Source organism: Arctopsyche grandis, chromosome 1, assembly GCF_051622035.1.
Source record: "Arctopsyche grandis isolate Sample6627 chromosome 1, ASM5162203v2, whole genome shotgun sequence".
Classification (NCBI taxonomy): domain Eukaryota; kingdom Metazoa; phylum Arthropoda; class Insecta; order Trichoptera; family Hydropsychidae; genus Arctopsyche; species Arctopsyche grandis.
Genome location: NC_135355.1, coordinates 36,273,789 through 36,293,232, shown reverse-complemented (window position 1 = coordinate 36,293,232; position 19,444 = coordinate 36,273,789). Strand labels below are relative to the sequence as shown.

General features: G+C 38.3%; 1 protein-coding gene across 3 annotated transcripts; it reads right to left on the bottom strand.

Annotated features, from left to right (window-relative positions):
- Positions 1 to 4,056: 4,056 nt before the first annotated feature.
- On the bottom strand, positions 4,057 to 18,613 carry LOC143910558 (uncharacterized). 3 transcript variants are annotated; one of them, XM_077429089.1, is made up of 19 exons: positions 18,186 to 18,613; positions 15,413 to 15,561; positions 15,229 to 15,343; positions 12,769 to 12,980; positions 12,545 to 12,699; positions 12,318 to 12,470; positions 11,547 to 11,662; positions 11,358 to 11,476; positions 11,091 to 11,276; positions 10,846 to 11,012; positions 9,042 to 9,145; positions 8,802 to 8,973; positions 7,853 to 8,720; positions 7,659 to 7,769; positions 7,530 to 7,583; positions 7,253 to 7,306; positions 4,561 to 4,706; positions 4,368 to 4,476; positions 4,072 to 4,182 (listed from the first exon to the last, which is right to left on the bottom strand). In XM_077429089.1, the coding sequence occupies exons 1-19, from the start codon at positions 18,532 to 18,534 to the stop codon at positions 4,165 to 4,167; spliced, it is 3,357 nt and encodes a 1,118-aa protein (XP_077285215.1). In that variant the 5' UTR covers positions 18,535 to 18,613; the 3' UTR covers positions 4,072 to 4,164. The 3 variants fall into 3 exon arrangements, with proteins under 3 accessions (XP_077285231.1, XP_077285215.1, XP_077285223.1); XM_077429097.1 differs by having other exon boundaries at positions 8,802 to 8,961; XM_077429105.1 differs by lacking the exon at positions 7,253 to 7,306 and having other exon boundaries at positions 4,057 to 4,182; positions 8,802 to 8,961.
- Between the last annotated feature and the right edge of the window lie 831 nt (positions 18,614 to 19,444).

Below are 19,444 nucleotides of genomic sequence, written 5' to 3'. Positions count from 1 at the left end.
TATTAACAATTAATTAATTCATTCATAGACATCTATGGATTTAAACTTGTACATAAATTTTTACATACATATTGTAAATAAATCAAATTCAGATATTTGTGACATAGCGATAGTATGAATTTTGCCAATTTGATGGACGAACCGTTTCAAATATGAAATCAGGAAATTGGCAAACTCTGATAGGAAACGATCGACTTGGAGTCACAAATATCCAAGTCTGACCAGCAGCATTGAAGATTAGCACGGCATCGAACCTGGCAACCTCTTGGTGCTAAACATAAAGGCAAACACCGAGCCACACTGCTGGCTAATACTTATATATGGCCAATAACTATACGATATGCAACTGTAGCGTTTATAAAGCTGTCAGAATGTTAACACAATTAATCAGCATATTATTTGGGTATATTTATTTTACATATATACCAGGAAGGTCTTACAGGGAAAACCCCAATGCGCCTTCCTGGTCAATTACAAACAATGCAGCATTTATATTACGAAACACTGAAAAACTTGTACATAAATTTTATTGTACATTAATCATACTCAAACAGTGGTGACATAGTTGGTAGGAAGATTTTTAGCCAATTTTAAATGGGAACCGTTTCAACAATGAAATCAGAGAAAATTGGCAAATTCTGATAGGAAACGATCGACCTGGAGTCACAAATATCCAAGTCTGACCAGCAGAACTACAGATGTACTCAGAAAATTTCTTTTCAACCGAGATCAGTTCATGGGATTGAACCCGGTGCCTCTCGGTGTTAAGCAGAAGCTTAACGACCGAGCCATGTTGCTGGCTAATGAATGTTGTATATCAGCTTTTGGATCACAGTATGGAATGTAGACCAAACATATTGTTACGTACGCCGTGGATTGAGCGAATTGCACTTAGACCAACGGATATCTGTTTTCGGATTAACTAAATGCATGCACTTACTTCCAAAGATTATATCTGGACTCTAAGTGCATTTAGGCTAAACAATGACCGTTATTAGTTATTTATCAGAATCGGTACGGGGAGACCCAATGTCGTGGAAACACATATCCGAATACGTGACTATACAACAGGTAAACAGATTAGTCGTCCTGAGAGATCTACCGTTTATAAGGCGGTACGTAGGCGATATCAGGGCATTCTGGACGGAGCAGTGACAGTGGTTGTAACTCCTTAATCATCAATAAATGCTGTGAAACGACTGTTGGCCTTTTACTTGGATCCTCCACCCACCCCTACGCAACACTGGTCGTCAGAAGTGGGATCCAAGATGAGCCGTGGAACAAAGTCACCAGCGAAGGAAGAGAAGCTACAGCGAAGCCATCCTCGGGAGCTGTAGGAGAGAGTTCGAGCCATGGAGACACGAAATAAAAAAATGCAGTTTTCACTGCAACACACAGAATCGGTCATCACATATTCGGTTGTCGAATTGCAGTTATCACTGCAACTCGACTTTGACATTATCGGCGGTGGCCGCCAAGAATCCATTGGGATGACGTAAGGGGGACACGAAGCATTCGTACAGGCGCTGCCGGGAGAGGACAACTGGAGACACTGTCGACGAGGGGCAGGATCCGGCAGAGGCAGAGTGATCCAAAGGTCGACCGGGACGAATGCAGCTCACCGGTCCACTTACGCCGCAAGTACCAAGAATTAGCGGCTGTTGGGGACGACGATCCACGGGAAAGCATCGCTGTCAGAAGAGGAGCGGAGAGCAGGAATGCGGAGGAGCAAGAATTCATCGGGATGACGGAAGGAGGTTACGAAACGGGAGGTTTCGTACAAGTGCTGCCGGGAGAGGACAACTTAAGGCGTTGTCAAGGGCAACATCGGAGAGCAGCATCCGGCAATTGCAGAGTCATCCAAAGGGCGACCGGGACGAGGGCAGTTCGCTAATTCGCCGCAAGTAGCAAGAATTAGCGGCTGTAGGTGACGACGATCCACGGGAAAGCATCGTCGTCAGAAGAGGAGCGGAGATCGACTACAACTGAGAGATGTCGATAACAAGCCACTATTCCCTTCAACTGTTTGTTGACGGCAGATGTCAACAAACTGGAAAAAAATCTAATTGGAAACTAGTCGAGTCTAATTGGAAGAGTCGGAAAGTAAACGGATTGAAATGGAATTCAATCGGAACCATGCAACGGCAGAGAGGCACATTTATCAGATTGGATAAATGTTGGTTGGTCAGTCGGCGGAGTCAATCAAGTCACTTTTGGGAGGATAGAGGCATCGCTTCAGAGGGAATGGCAACGGAAGCACGTTCTGGGTGGAACGTTGGTCTGCAGCAGGATGCTGGGCCACATGACAGGAAGACGGGGCCACCGCAACAAATTTGGACGTTGGGGAAACGAGCGACTTGGATCAACCACGTGAGGGCATTTGAAACCGAAGAAACGCCAGATCGCGACTTCAACGAGAGAGAGCGGAACAATTGATATACGTCAACATCGAAGAAAATCTAGTTGGAAACTAGTGGAAGCACGAGTACCTGAAAAAATGCATGGACAGTTGCAGCAGTGTTTAGATTATCTCGCAGATGTAACGGGAAAATACATCAGAAAGAAATGGATTTCAGTTGGGTCAATGGAACGGAAAAGAAGCACATTCAACAGAGTGGCAGACTGTTGGGTGCACATTTACCAAGGTCAATGGAACAGAAAAGAAACACAACCAGCAGAGTGGCAGACTGAGGTGTGCACATTTTCCAGGGTCAAGGGAACGGAAAAGAAGCACCACCAACAGAGTGGCAGACTGAGGGGTGCAAATTTTCCAGGGTCAACCGTCACTTTTGTGAGGATGGTGGCGATTCTTGTGGGACATGGCTTTGGAGCACGTTCTGGGTTGAACGTTGGTCTGCAGCAGGATGCTGGGCCACATGACATAGGAACACTGGGCCACCGTAGCAAATTTGGACGATGGTGACACGAGAGACATAGACGAAGTCACTTTTGTGAGGATGGGAGCGATTCTTGTGGGACATGGCTTTGGAGCACGTTCTGGGTTGAACGTTGGTCTGCAGCAGGATGCTGGACCACATGACAGGAATACGGGGCTGCCATAGCAAATTTGGACTTTGGTGATACGAGCAACATGGACCAAACACGTGAGAAAATTTTGGACCGCAGAGCTAACAAATAATGATTTCCAAATGTAGAACATCGGATGACTAATTTTAGGGGATTAGAAATATAACTGTAATTGTTTCCATTGTAAAGGTGACGTAAATTGAAATGTAACGAAAGTTTAATGTAATTGTTTCCATTGTAAAGATGACGTAAATCGTAGTGTAACGAAATTTTAAATGTTTTTGTTTCCATTGTAAAGGTGGCGTAAATTGAAGTGTAACGAAAGTTTAATGTAATTGTTTACATTGTAAAGGTGTCGTAAATTGAAGTTTAACGAAAGTTTAATGTAATTGTTTCCATTGTAAAGGTAGCGTTAATCTAACTGTAACATAATTTAAATTGGAAAGGTAACGTTAATGTAACGGTAATAGATTTTAAATGTCATTGTTTCCATTGTAACTGTAAAGATAACAGCTGTAATTGTAAATGTAACTGTGACTGATATCGGAGATAAATGTAACTACTGTAGATTTATCAGTTATGATTTGTTGGTCAATCGGGACGATTTGACCTAAGAGGGAGGCAATGTTACGTACGCCGTGGATTGAGCGAATTGCACTTAGACCAACGGATATCTGTTATCGGATTAACTAAATACATGCACTTACTTCCAAAGATTATATCTGGACTCTAAGTGCATTTAGGCTAAACAATGACCGTTATTAGTTATTTCTCAGAATCGGTACGGGGAGACCCAATGTCGTGGAAACACATATCCGAATACGTGACTATACAACAGGTAAACAGATTAGGCGTCCTGAGAGATCTACCCTTTATAAGGCGGTACGTAGGCGATATCAGGGCATTCTGGACGGAGCAGTGACAGTGCGTGTAACTCCTTAATCATCAATAAATGCTGTGAAACGACTGTGGGCCTTTTACTTGGATCCTCCACCCACCCCTACGCAACAATATATACGATTACACATAGTAAAAAACAAAAGTAGTATTGTTGAATTTATTACACAAAAATTTACAAAATATACATAACGATGAAAAGTTTTCCTATTTACTAGCACATCAAAGCTCAATATTTCTTCAGCTAGAATCAGTTTCCTAAAAATAAAAAATCGTCAGACAGGTATAATAATCGAAATATATACATATAATTCACATTATGCATTATGTATTACATCGAATCAGATAAAACATTTGAGGATTGCAAGTTTTCAAATTTTGAATAGAACACGCAATAGTCTGAATTCAACTGAAAATCCTAGTTAAAACATTGTTCAATATACCGTTGGATCACAGTCTGCACAGTGCCAAGAATAACCACGCTTTTTGGGATTCTTATTCAACGGAGGTTCCAAACAAGTGAAGTGATATCGCTTCGCACATTCGTCACACCTTAAATAGATTTGGAAGTGTTATAAGTATATACATATGTCATGATATTGAATTTGGAGCATTGCAGACGTTCGGAAATCACACCTGACAAGGTTGACACTGGTACCGGCCTGAGAGCATACATCACACTGCGTAAGCTCCGTGTTAGACGAGTTAAGAGTTGTGTTTGAAGCCCCACTTCGTCGACTAGGTGTTGGTGCTGGTTCAATACTCAAACGATTTTCACTCATCTGCAAAATATCATTATTTAGTCAACAAAAAACATCTAATTTGATTTCAAGCACTGCATATAACAACAACCAGAGGAAGAATACTGAACTAGAACTACAACTTAGACCTGATATTAGAGCAGACTTCAGAAAACATTTGGTAAATCAAACTGAAGTTTATAATAAGAAGTATATAACACTGTTCGACAAATGACGACTTTTTTTTTTGGTTCAGAGACGAGATACAGTGAGCGACAAAAATAGGTACGCACGTAGAGCTCGTTCTGTAAGTTATCAAACCGTTTTTCTATCATTAAATTGTTTTTTTTTTATGTGGTAAATATCATCGACTTGTTTAAGATAACCAATTATAAAGAAAGTTTGGGAATTAAATCCCTTATCTGGCCCGGGAACAGTCCAGACCTGAACATTATCGAAAATTTAATTTTGAAGAGGAAAGTAAGAGCCCGCAATCCAAAAACGCTTCAGGAGCTGGAAAACATAATAACGGAGGCATGGGAAAAGGATATTTCCCCAGAGGTTATAAAAAAATTGTTTTATTCTACGCCCAGAAGAATTGAGGCAGTAATCAAAAACAAAGGGGGAATTACTAAATATTAAGCTTTATTTTATTTATATATTATTGTTTTATGTATATATATTATTAATAGGAAACATTTAAAAAATTTATACCGTGAAAACCGCTTTAAATTAAATTAAAAACGCCCGAAGAACTGCCAATACTTTTTTCCCAACTTTGTCCATTTCGTAAATAATTCCAATATCTCAATAAATACATCAATATAATTAATAATTTGTCTTGTTTTATTATCTTAATGATCCTAGTCATGATTTCAGAAACTTTTAAATCAAAAATATTGCGATATATACGAATAAAATGAAATTTTGCTACTGCATACCTATTTTTGTCGCTCACTGTATATCTTTTCTTATAGATTTATGCCCAGTGAATACGAATCTGGTAATAAAAAATGTTGATTGGCTCGAGATTCGGAAATATATGTGTTTTTTAAATCGTGCGATTTTTCTATATCTTGGTGTTGTTCAGTCGATGTCTCAAAATCTGTCAATTTCCTGTTCAAAATGAATACTGGAATCTATAGTTGGGTATTTTATCTTTCATTTGTATTACTTTTCAGCTTTCAAATCTCGCTAAGTAGTCGTCCAGTTCAAATCAAAAGCTTTTAGCTCGCAATTTTACCGATTTAAAATTCAGCACACTTCCAATTAACCCTTTTAAACGAAAACAAAAAATAGTGTGGCCAGAAAACTATCCCAATAAACATGTTTCAATAGAAAATACTCAATATAAAATAGTATTACCAGTGGGAAAAAATCCCAAGTGAAAATACGTACTTTTGACTTTTGATTTAAACTGGACGACTACTTAGAGAGATTTGAAGCTGAAAAGTACTACAAATGAAAGATTAAAATACCCGACTATAGATTCCAATATTCATTTTGAACAGGAAATTGACAGATTTTGAGACATCGACCAAACAACACGAAGATATAGAAAAATCGCGCGATTTAAAAAACACGACATCTCCGAATCTCGAGCCAATCAACATTTTTTATTACCAGATTCGTGTTTACTGGGCATAGATCTATAAGAAAAGTCATATCGCGTCTCTGAACCATTTTTCGTGTCAAACAGTGTATTAGCCGAGTTCAGATTTACCATATGTTTTCCTTTAGAATTGGGGCTAGTGTTGGAAGAAAACTTTAGCTCTATTGTGACATGCTCAGATCAGATCAAATCATACATTAAAAAAAACATGCAATATCAAAATACGAAAAAGGAACGGCTAAAATACAAGTAGACTTACAAAATCACTAATAAATACTAATGTGAAAGACAATACTGAATCGGCTAGTTGGGTTTGATTTTAACAATAAGATCCAACCCAATTTGAGTAGTAATTTTGAGCAAATACTATTCATATTTTTATTTTATTTTTTTACATAGATATATACCAGGAAGGCCTATCAAGTAAACCCCAATGCGCCTTCCTAGACAATTAATTATAAACATTGCAGCTGTATTTCGAGAGGCGGAAGAAAAATCAATTAATTAATTAATCCATAGAGACATCTATGGATTTAGACTTGTACATAAATCAAATTCAGATATTTGTGATATAGCGGGTAGGATGGTTTTTGCCAATTTTATAGGAACCGTTTCAACAATGAAATCAGATCAATTGGCAAACTCATAAATAGGAAATGATCGACTTGGAGGCACAAATATCCAAGTTTGACCAGCAGTATTGAAGATTAGCATGGGGTCGAACCTGGTAATCTCTCAATGCTAAACATAAAGGCAACCACCGAGCCGTACTGCTGGCTATCCATGGGTTGGATCTTGTTTGCAGAACTGTTGCATTCAATTTAAGTTAAAAATTATAATAGAAAACAAATGTAAAAGCATTTGTTTTCTATAATTTGGATGAAATTTGAAGGCACATGCAGTGAAAAGAACAATCTCTTCAATTAAAATGTTAATTTCATATATACATACTAAACCTAGTGTGCAACCAAAATACCTTTTTTTTTCTAGTGGAAGAACCGGGCTTTACAATATCATCCTTAATAGGCGACTGTAAACCAAGAAATATGGTTTGAAAATTGTTAATTCAAATAAAAAAATATGATTCAAGAAACATAACGAATCATTAAATAAGAAATTTTAATATTTTTAAGCAGAAAATAAAGGTTTACGAAACAAGGAAACATAAAAATACATATCCAAATTGAGATTAAACCAAATTTTCCTTGAAGAAATTGAATTGCAATTTCATAACCGAGTTGTACAAAACTTACTGCAATAATTGGCGGCGGTTCAAATACTGTAATAGTTTCCTCTTGATGTTTATGCTAAAAAAAAAAGCCACGTTCAAATAAGAATTCATCACAAAATAAGTACAAAAAAAAATATATAACTATTCATACTTTCGAAGACTGCCGTTTCAATAAATCAGGCGGAGGACCGTCATTGCTATCAGTGGGTACGTAAAACAGCTGAGGATCTTCGGAACCGTCTGGTTTGGGTATAGGTTTTATCTAAAATTAAAAATCGATTACAAATCTAGCACAACTACTACTGCATACTGAATACGTGAATGTGAAAAGTTGAGAGTGCTGACTTTAATGGTGATTCTTGGATGCGGAATATCGGGGCACTCCTTCGACAGCGATCTCTTTTTACGTTTATGCTTGTGACTTTTAGTTGATCTCATCAAATCCGGAGAGTATCTGGAGCGGTGCTTTTCTTTTCGCCGTTTTCTGTTCGATTTGTAAGTCTGCTGCTCTTCCTGCGTCATCAGAAGAGGATTGTGTTCTTCGTTGTTGGCATTGGACGCGCTCAGCGTACTGTTCGCCAGGAGGGTTGAAAACGTGGAATTCGGCGAGAGAAACGACGTGTCCGACGTTATCTGGTTCGTGTTGATCTGTTCGATGTTGACGGACATGTTCGAGCACTCCAACTGCGACGGCGAATCGTGAGGACTGTCGGCTACGATAGGCGTGATCGACATGAGAGGAGTATTCGTCAAGGCGGGAGACGTGAAGCTTCGCTTTCGCGATTTCTTAGACGGTGTGTCACTGGCCGAGCTGGAAGCGTAGCCGAAGTTTTGCTTTTTGGTTTTCCTCATCTTTTTCTCTTTCTTGGATGGCTTGCTTTCGCAGTTTATGGCTATCGGGTCCACAGCTTGGATGTCCATCAGGTGGTCGAGTGTCGAAAACACGTCCAGAGGATCTTGAGGAGGAGGTGGAGGCTCCACCGGTTTGATTGTCACTTTCAAAGTCGACATGCTGTCGCATTTTGTTTTGATGGCGTGGAGTTTTACAGGTTTTATGTCGTTTTTCACCTCGGTGTTTAGCTCGCTGGGTGAACGGTTCGCGGCGGGTATGATGGTGCCGTCTTTACTGTACCGCGCTCGTGAACGTCTCGCTATTTTACGCTCCGTAACGTCAGCTTCTGATTCCGAGCTTTTATCACATTCCGAACACTGCCTGCAGATAAAAAAAAAAAAAAAATTTCCAATAAACAAATCAACGATAGTGAATTCGAATATGTCATGTGTTTGAACTAACCATCCGTATAACTTGGATTTTTTTGGTAGTCTAGTCAAAGGTGGTTTTAAGCATCCGAGATGGTAGTATAAGTGGCATGTGTCACATTTAGCAAGCAAATGTTGGTCGGTTTTAAGGCGACATATTCCACATTCGTTGTTCAGCGAAATCGTATTTTCACCTACAACAACAGCTAAAATAAATAATCGATTCAACATAAGTCATTCTATTGGAGTATTAAAACGGGAGTGTTGTATTTACCTTGCCGAGACGTCGATAGAACTTTTCCGACATGTTCCTCTGGATTTGAATGTAAGGGAAAACCACAACCCATTTTAAGGGCAGCAGCAGTTGGAAAACCCTGTCTGTTGTAATTAAATGAGAAATTAATATTATACAATTATATATGTATATAAAAACGGACTTGACGTATGTATGTATGTGGCAGACGCGTCAACAAGTATGGAGATTTCAAAATAACAAATTTTAGAATGCCAGTAGTATATGCTGCGCCTAGAGGTATTTAACTACTTAATCGTCAAATGTGCACCGGTGCGCGCTCTTTCTTATATAAGACTATGATTCAAAATTAATTTTGGTTTCTTTACAGTGACATCTAAAAATATCCTGTGATACTAATGAAATTGAAAAAAGTCAATATTTTTCCTTAGTTTCTGATATATATATATATATATATGTATATATATATATATATATATATATATATATATATATATATATATTCAAGAGGTTGTGTCAAGGGTTGACACTAAGCACAAACATAAAATAATCGAATCAGTGTCTAAAAACGCGTGGCAAATAAGTGGTTAATCGCCACGACTTAATAGAAAACCGATTCGATTGTTTTATTATATGTGTTTAGTGCCAACCCTTGACACTACCTCTTGAATATATCACAGGATATTTTAAATGTCACTGTGAAGAAACCGAGTCATAGCCTCAAATACGAAGAAGCGCGCACCGGTGCACTTATGGCGACTAAGTGGTTAACAAAATAAATACAAGCACACAACCAATCAACGTGAAGTGGAAAAACATTTGACCAATTAAGAGCAGAGCCACGCAACCTTTTGGTATTCGCGGAACACGTTGTTTACGACTTACGAGTTTATCGGCAGTCGCTAGCTACTCCCTACATACATAGGTGACAAAACGTTAACTAACATCGGTTTTCTCCCTCACACGCGTTAGATCAAAGTGGTGCGTACGGTACTACATAAAAGGGCCGCAACCACTGGGTTGCGATGCTCTGAATTAGAGCAACGACGATACATTCTGATCAATGGGTGAATTTTAAGCATCCACTGTCGAGGAGATGCAGGGAAGTGGGGTATGAAGCGTCTGGCATGTGCTCCTGATATTGAGCACCTGACTTGGAATGGGTGACGTCAGCGTCAGATGCGCTGCGCTGGAGCGTACACACATACATTAATTCATCATTTCGACGCGGGCGAAAGGCGCATTAATACGCGCGCGCGCCTATAAATTACCTAATACCATATTTATATAAAACATTATTTTATCTCGTGTATCAATTCCTTTCCGAAACCACCTGTTGAAATCAACGGACACAACATTAGTATGAGCATTCAGAGAAGTACTTGATATAACGAGGAGAGACAGCAAATTAATGGCAACAGGTGGGATATACGGTTAGAATATCGAGCAGAAGATACTTTAATGGTATCCGAGAGAACATTGAAGAAAACAAGGTCAGATGAATGAACTCGAGGGTGACTCTGTTGCGCGACCAGATCAAATGTATGCAGTTGTATGGAGCATGCCGCACCAGTCGGTTCACAGGTTGCCCAAGATATAAAGTCACTCAATCAGCCGGCGTTCAGTGATCTAATTGCTCGAGTGACTTAATGTATTGAGGGGTTCACACTCGGTAATAAGTTGCCGGCGACTACTGTATCGTCACGTATTGAAAACTCTTATAGGTATTAATGAAGGGATGTTTGCTACCCGAGTTTGGTGACCAAGATCAACTGCCCTTGGGCAACAAAGTCCGGTTATATGATTCCGGAGCGAAAAAAATTACCGTCTAGATCCGGCAGGTGGTTGTATCGGTATCGAAGCAATAGCAATAGCTTCAACGTCAGGTAACACTTTTGTTGGACACATCGCAGATATGCAACTATGCAACTTCAGTATGTTTTGTTTCAACTCGACAACTTCCCGTCCAGATTCGACGCTCTCCTTAGACGTCTTAAACAACGAAATTTTAATTACAAACAGTCATTTAATATATACATATACATTCTTAAATTAAATGATTATAATTACAGCTTCGTATTCTTCTCGAAGTTCCTTTTGTTCACTCAACAGTTCCGAATTGGCGTCGATTAGCTTCTGCAGGCAATGCTTCATAGTGTCCATGCGATTGTTCCTCTCCAGGTAATATCCGATAAATTCGACACTGAACGCTGGCGGTATGTGCCATTTTTTTCTCACGTCTGTCAATGCCGCTAGCTGTAAGAAGCAATCAATAAAAAAAATGAAATACGAGACGTTCGCACGGTGTTTTAAGAACTGAGTTATAATTTTTGTCACCTGTGCATCTTGCATTTCTAAAGCGACCGTATCGATTCCCATCATTTTGGCTTTTTGTAATAGCTTTCGACACGCTGTGGCACTCGTCGGCAACAGTCGGGGCATTTTTTGCGTAGGAACTATAACGGAATAGTGTTTTTAAACAGAATACTAAACCCATGTTTGATTTAAAGGAATACAAATATTCACCCCAAGGAGCATTTTTGAGTTCTTTCATCAAAATGAATTTTTTTCTATATTTTTCAAGCTTTCTAAGAGTTCTGATTTGTGACGCACTATCGGCATTGTTTTGTATCTCTATTTTCCTGGAAAATAAATTAAAAATTGTACATGTTTCATTAAAAAATACAGACATATTAAATGTATGAAATTTTATCTATAATACCGCACATTAAGTTCAACATATATAATATAAATCATGTATATGCAGAAACTTTTAACTTTTTGATATTTATTTTACATATACCAGGAAAGTCTAACAGGTAAACCCCAATGCGCCTTCCTAGACAATAAATTACAAACATTGCAGCATTTTTTATTACATAAACGCTGTATTTCGAGAGGCTGGAGAGGACGAAGTTAACCATTAATTAATTAATGGATAAATTCACAGAGACATCTATGGATTTAGACTTGTACATAAATCGAATTCAGATATTTGTGACATAGCAGGTAGGGTGATTTTTGCCAATTTGATGGAGGAACCGTTTCAACAATGATATCAGAGAAATTGACAAACTATGATAGGAAACGATCGAATCGGAGTCACAAATATCCAAATCTGACCAGCAGCATTAAAGATTAGCACGGGATCGAACCTGGTAGCCTCTCGGTTCTAAACATAAACGCTACATGTAAATGTTTTGTTTAGTAAGCATTTTATAATACAAAAATGATTGGTTGACGTCAGTAAATAAACAATATATATATATTATAAGTCTACTGAATATAAAAAAATACCTGTGATTGGTACGAAGTTGCAAAGCTAACCAGTTTCGTTTCTGTTTTTTAATAAGCATCTTATCGGAATGTAGTTTACAATGAGCGTAGAACGGATCGGCCTGTTCGACTTCTTCAGTGTGTGCTTCGGCTAATAGTCCTTCACGTTGACCACTAAAATAACAAATATATATAAAAAAAAAACTAGAAAAAAATACGCATGTACTTTAAACAGCATTCATGTTTACCAGGTAACGTGGAAATAAGTTCTGCACAAGCCAGCATCGCAACCGACGCAGATTCCGGTCCTCGAAAATCGTTCATCTTCGCAAAGACAACACGCTCGAGCACCCCACCTGTTATAAGCCATCTCGAAAAGAGTAACTCCAGACAATTTATCAACCTGAAGAAAATATAATAAAGAAAAAAAACGATACAGAGCTACACGAGCATTCAAGAGAAGCATCCAAACCTCCGAAAAGGCGACTCCGGGCACGTACAACGCACAAACAAGATGAACCCAAGCACCGACTTCGGTTTCCTTAAAAATACCACCAGTATTCGGACAAAGTTCGCAAGTCGGATTCATGACGCCTGCTTTGCAAGCGTCACAAAACCAGGGTTCGGTCGACGCAGAGCTGACGGTACTCGACTCACTCGTCACGTCAGACACGCCGTAACAACCTGAAATATTTGCACAGTATAAGTACTTTTATTTATGTAAAGTTTGGACCATTTTGGCATTACAGGCATTCTTAATGCGCCACAATAGTCGAAAATACATATTATATGTAAAAGTTCAAACAATAATTGAAGTAGTTACAACATATATAATAATGGTTAAATATAACCAGCAGAATAGACTATTGGTTAGCATATAATGCTTTGAACAAAGTGGTCACGGGTTCTAATCCCACTGGTTTCTGCTGGCGAGACCTTGGATTTGTGACTCCAGGTCGATTGTTTCCTATCAGAGTTTGCCAATTTATCTGATTTTCATTGAAACGGTTCCAACAAACTGGCAACCTTACCCATTTTCTCGCAAATCTCGAGTTTCAATCTCAAATTTAGCAGAATAGACTATTGGTTAGTATATAATGCTTTAAACAAAGTGGTCACGGGTTCAAATCACACTGGTTTCTGCTGGCGAGACCTTGGATTTGTGACTCCAGGTCGATTGTTTCCTATCAGAGTTTGCCAATTTATCTGATTTTCATTGAAACGGTTCCAACAAACTGGCAACCTTACCCATTTTCTCGCAAATCTCGAGTTTCAATCTCAAATTTAGCAGAATAGACTATTGGTTAGTATATAATGCTTTGAACAAAGTGGTCACGGGTTCAAATCCCACTGGTTTCTGCTGGCGAGACCTTGGATTTGTGACTCCAGGTTGATTGTTTCCTATCAGAGTTTGCCAATTTATCTGATTTTCATTGAAACGGTTCCAAAAAACTGGCAACCTTACCCATTTTCTCGCAAATCTCGAGTTTCAATCTCAAATTTAGCAGAATAGACTAGTGGTTAGCATATAATGCTTTGAACAAAGTGGTTACGGGTTCAAATCCCACTGGTTTCTGCTGGCCAGACCTTGGATTTGTGACTCCAGGTCGATTGTTTCCTATCAGAGTTTGCCAATTTATCTGATTTTCATTGAAACGGTTCCAACAAACTGGCAACCTTACCCATTTTCTCGCAAATTTCGAGTTTTCAGCAATCTCAAATTTAGCTGAATTGTATAAAATGCGGCAAATTCACAAATTTGACCATAAATGTCTTTGTAGATGTTAATTTGATAAGTATTTACTTTGTATAATTCTAATAATACTTGTATCAAATGTACAATGGTTCTGGCCAAGAAGGCGCATTGGGATTAGCTGTTAGGGCTTCGCGGTGTAAATTAAAATAAATTGGTAATGTCTTGCATTAATATATGTAAGTGCAAGAACAAGCCGCGAATACAAAACATCCCTGTGAGGGCAGAATGGAGGTGAGAAGATCAAAATTTACTCATAAATCACTTCGAATTATGGAAATAATGATGAGCGCAGACTACCAGACAAATAGATTAAAAAATTTCTGATAATCTACTCTCACTGATGTGGAATATATCACATTCAGGCACGGCAGCAACAATTTCATTGACAAGTCAGGTAGTTCTTGAAACAGGAGCCATTCGACAGAGCTGTGCGGGTAGGAGGTACAACCATCAAATGATGATGTCTACCACGCACATAATTATTAGGAACATAATAATTATGTCCCAACTATTCCAGCAACGACGGGTATGACGTATTACCACGTACAAGCTTGAAAGCAAAACGAATTCAAGGGAATTAAACCCAAGCATGCACAAAAAGAAAGGAGTAGGGTAGAGAAATGGGTAAAACCCATACTATTTCCTATATAGAAAACGATAGTCCCAACTGCTGCAGCAACAACGGGCTGGAACAGACGGGTATTACCACGTAGAATCTAGAGAACAAAACGAATAAATGAGAAGTTTCTTCAAAGTTCAAGGGAATTATACCCAAGCAAGCCCAAAAGGAAAGGATTAGGGTAGAGATATGATAGATAGAGGTAGAGAGTTTCCTTGAAGAACTGTGTAGGCAGCACTTTCTCAATCACTACAGAGTAATTTGCTATACTACTCTAGCCCGAGTTGAAAAGCAAGTGATACGATAAAGGTTTGGAGAATAACCTTCGAGTCGACGAAAGGAAACACCAGCAACTGTCTTGATGTGGTTGTGAAACGTGAGTTGAGGATCAAAAGTGATATCCAAATCAACTTAGATTCCATAAACTTCAATAATATCTGTGATTTTAAAGGTCTATATATGTCTACAACCAAATTCATCAATACTACAATCAATTAGTCTTGGGGTAAAATTGCAAATGATATATTGGTGCAAATGAAGGGTGGATGAGATGATACCTTCATGTACAGTGACACCGCATCCATCACATTCGACTATCTCGTTAGCATCGTCGCTGCGAGAGCCGAGACAGCCTGCGCATATCAACATATCCGTTAAGCCTGGTATTATGTCCTGAAAAAGAGAAGCATTCTAAATACCGTATTGTTTGAATATGATTTACATCGTGAAGTTAGTCAATACTTTAAAATTGTTGTTGATCGATGCATTTTTGAGTAGTTCGTTGACTGTTAATTTTTTAAGGCTGACTTTTGGATCATTTCCGCCTATGTTTTTAATCAGCGAAGATTCGGCTGAATCGTCCGAGTCCTCCTCGTCGCAATTTTCACCATCTGGAATGTTAAAGACAAGTGTAAAAGAATGGTATAATCGTTTGCCATAGTTCATTGAATTGAAACATATGATAAGACATTTCGTTATTGATAAAACGGCAACCGTTGTTTATAAGCCGAGTCCAAATAAATACGGTGAAAAGTAAGTCGGTTGACTTTTCAGGTCGATTTATTCAGCATGTATTATTATTATGATACACTACAAATAGAAAATGAATATATTTCACATTAAATTTTATCTTGAATGTATAGTATAAAACTATTAATAAGTTTTTATGTGGTAAGTTATAAGTATTATTTATTAAAAAATCGATTTGATGTAAAGTAATATTACTATTCGCCAGTATGACTCAATTTTTAGTAGTTTTTCAATAAAATGAAGATAAAACTATGTATTTGTTTTCAAATCTTATTTGAAATTGTTTCAAATACATTTGGAAGCTTTAAGTTTTAGGTCTTTATTTATAAAATAGTTGAAAAATATATACATTTTGGGATAGGAATCGGATAATTTGTTCGACTTTTCAATAAAATCGTTGTTGCTGAGCTTCAATGTGATATTTCCACCTTAGTGAGAGTAGGTTATCGGAAATTATTTTAACCTATTCGTCTGATAGCCTGCGCTCATCAATATATTCACAATTAAATGTGACGTATTAGTGGAATTTTGATATTCTCTCTTACATTTGGGTCTCACAGAGATGTTTTGGATTTGCGGCTGGTTCTTATATATCGGTGCTGGCTATAGGTGCAAAACATTCCCTACTTTGTATCTTATTTTTTGATATTTATACTTAATCTGCCATTATTATAATGCTATCGTGTTTTATAATTATTTATAAATGCATTTTTTGTCAGTATATATTTTATTTTTCTCAACTCTCTGTATTTTTCCGAACATTGTGGCGCATTAGGGACTCCTGTAATGCCGCAATGGTCCAAACTTAAACTTTATTTTTAATTTATACCAGCAAGGTCTAACAGGTAGCCCCAATGCGCCTTCCTGTCCAGAAACATTGTACATTTGATACAAATATTAATAGTATCATACAAAGTACATAAATACATATCAATTAATATTCACAGATACATCTATGGTCAAATTTCGAAATGTTATACAGTTCAGCGAAATCGAGATTGCTGAAAACTCGATATTTTGCGAGAAAATGGTCAAGGTTGCCAATTTGTTGGAACCGTTTCAGAGAAAATCAGATACATTGACAAACTCTGATAGGAAACGATCGACCTGGAGTCACAAATCTAAGATCTCCCCAGCAGACACCAGTGGGATTTGAACCCATGACCATTCTGTTCAAAGTATTATATGCTAACCATTAGTCTATTCTGCTGGTTAAATAAATAAGTAAAAAAAAGTCGAAATTAGATGGAAATTCCAGATCAAATATCACACATGGAAATGAAGATTTAATTGAATTATTTCTTCAATTTTATATTGGAAGTGAATTTTTCATAAAATTCGCTTCACAGATAGATTCGCTAACCAATAGATTATATGATAGAATCATTAATTACAATACTAACACACTTGTGAGGAGTCTCTGTGATTACTACAAAATATCTATACCCTTCAGGTATAAACACAATCTGCTTTAGATCGCCGACTTAAGAAAGTCTTTAATTAATATAATGTATTATGAGCATTTATAAGAATTGTAAATAGATTTTTGAGCTCTATTTCCTATCATGCTGTACATTAACATTAGAATGATATAATTTATTTAATAGTTTTGGACCATTGTGGCATTACAGGAAGAACCTAATGCGCCACAATGGTCTACATTTGAAAAATATATAAAAACAAGTAAACTGTAAATAAAGGAAAAAAGCAAAAGCAGAAAACATGGTAAAAAAAAATAATAAAAAAAAAGTAACAAAAGGAAAATAATACATCATTCAGAGAGAAAAAAAAATAACAAAAGTGTAAAAATTAAAAATGAAATCCATAAATCCCATTCTTTGTTTACACTGAACAAAATTAAAATAGTATATAAAAATATACAAAGGAGAAAGAAAAAGTAAAATAAAATAAAACAAAATATAAATAAAAATAAAATCACAGCGAGGCCCAAATGGAAGAGAGTAGATTAAGATTCCACTCATTCATCACATTCAAATTAAAAAAGTAATGATAATACTATGATTACTAACAAAATTAAATTAAAATTGTAAAATAGAAAATGATCAGTAGATCAGTAGCTATTAAAAAAAAATATATATATACATATATATAAGATGTACTGTGAATATAATTTAGTAATAATAAAAAGCATTTAAAAATCAAAACAAAATTTTGCATATAGAAGGTATATCGTTTTCACACATTCGATTCAAATAGTTGTTAATATAAAAATAATAATCAGATGTATAATTATATGTACATATATATTCAATATCATGCGGAAAATTGTCTATGGTACGAAAGTTCACATGTATTTTGATAGACCAAATATTGTGTACAATCTTAGTCCGTTCTTCACATTTCAGAGGGTGTTAGCTGCCGATCAGTCGGAGCCAAGTCGAGGGTTTTCATTGATGATTTGGAGGGGAGAGGATGGTGGTGTAGGTGTAGGTGGAGGTGGTGGTGGAGGTGGTCGTGTGGCTACCGTTTTGGTTGCCGTTGTCGTCGGAATCGATCGAGCAGTCGTCGCTCTCGTCGGGGTGGTCTTCGATGCGGAAGTCGGAGTCGTCGGAGCTCTCGGCGAGGTCCAGCCCCAGATCCAGAAGACCAGCTCCCACGCCGGGCGGCTTCACCCGCCTCTTGTGCGCCCCTCGCCCTTGCCCTCGCCCACCCACCGAACTCATCGTCGAGCCCACTTCCACTTCCACTTCCCCGCCGGACGCTCCTTCTCCGGTTTCCGGTTCCGGTTCCGGGTCGGGGTCGGCGTCAGCTGCGCCCCCTCCCCCCGCGCCCCCGCCGGCGCCCCCCACGCCGTTCAATTCGTCAGCACTCATTCTGGCAGCGCACGCTGGCACGCCAGACGCAGACGCCGGCAAACTGACAACGGCGCGGTGTTGCCACTCGACTATATTTTCTACGGCTGCCATATTACAAAATTGCATGTCGCGCACCCTTGCAACCCTTGTCATCTGAATGGTAATTGGACTATTCGTCACATTGGGGTGGTCACAAAGACAATTTTTGCCATGAAAATCGCGAACACACAATATTTGGCACTCAAGTTCTCGTTACTATTGTTACGTATACTAAACAGAGCCGCCGAGTAATTACGATCGGGCCCCGTGTGGGCTCACACTACCATCTCCAACAGATCCATACTTAGACTACAGACAGTACAAAACAAATTCTTGCGTGCCGCGGGCAACTACGACTGGTACACAAGAAACACTATAATTCACAATGACCTAAACATCGACTACCTTGACAAACACGTACACAAACAATCCATTAATAAATTCCCTCAGCAAGACTAAACTAATAATTAACCAAAGGCCCATCGACATTCTGAAGATGGGTATAGGCTAAAATTAGCATCCATTTAACTAACCAGACTCAACCACCTCCAAACGGTCCATACCCGTTAACCACCCACTAACACACTAGCCCCGACAGTATCCCACAGATGTTGCACTAATTTTGCTTAGTGTTCCAGATCGACAAACACTCCACAAGCGAGCAGCCGCCAGCCCGCACCACAAACATCACCGAGAGTCCGATCCCATACAACACGTTCGATAGATAGGTTAAGGGAATGTCACTACCCTATAAACTATCGATAAAACGCAGCCACAAAGAAGAATTACGATCGGAGTAGGCCGGGTAGCGTCCTGAGAGACCGTGTGGTCGGGGTAAGTGGTTTTAAGGATTAGCGACAAGCTAAGTGCATGAAAGCTAAACAATGAT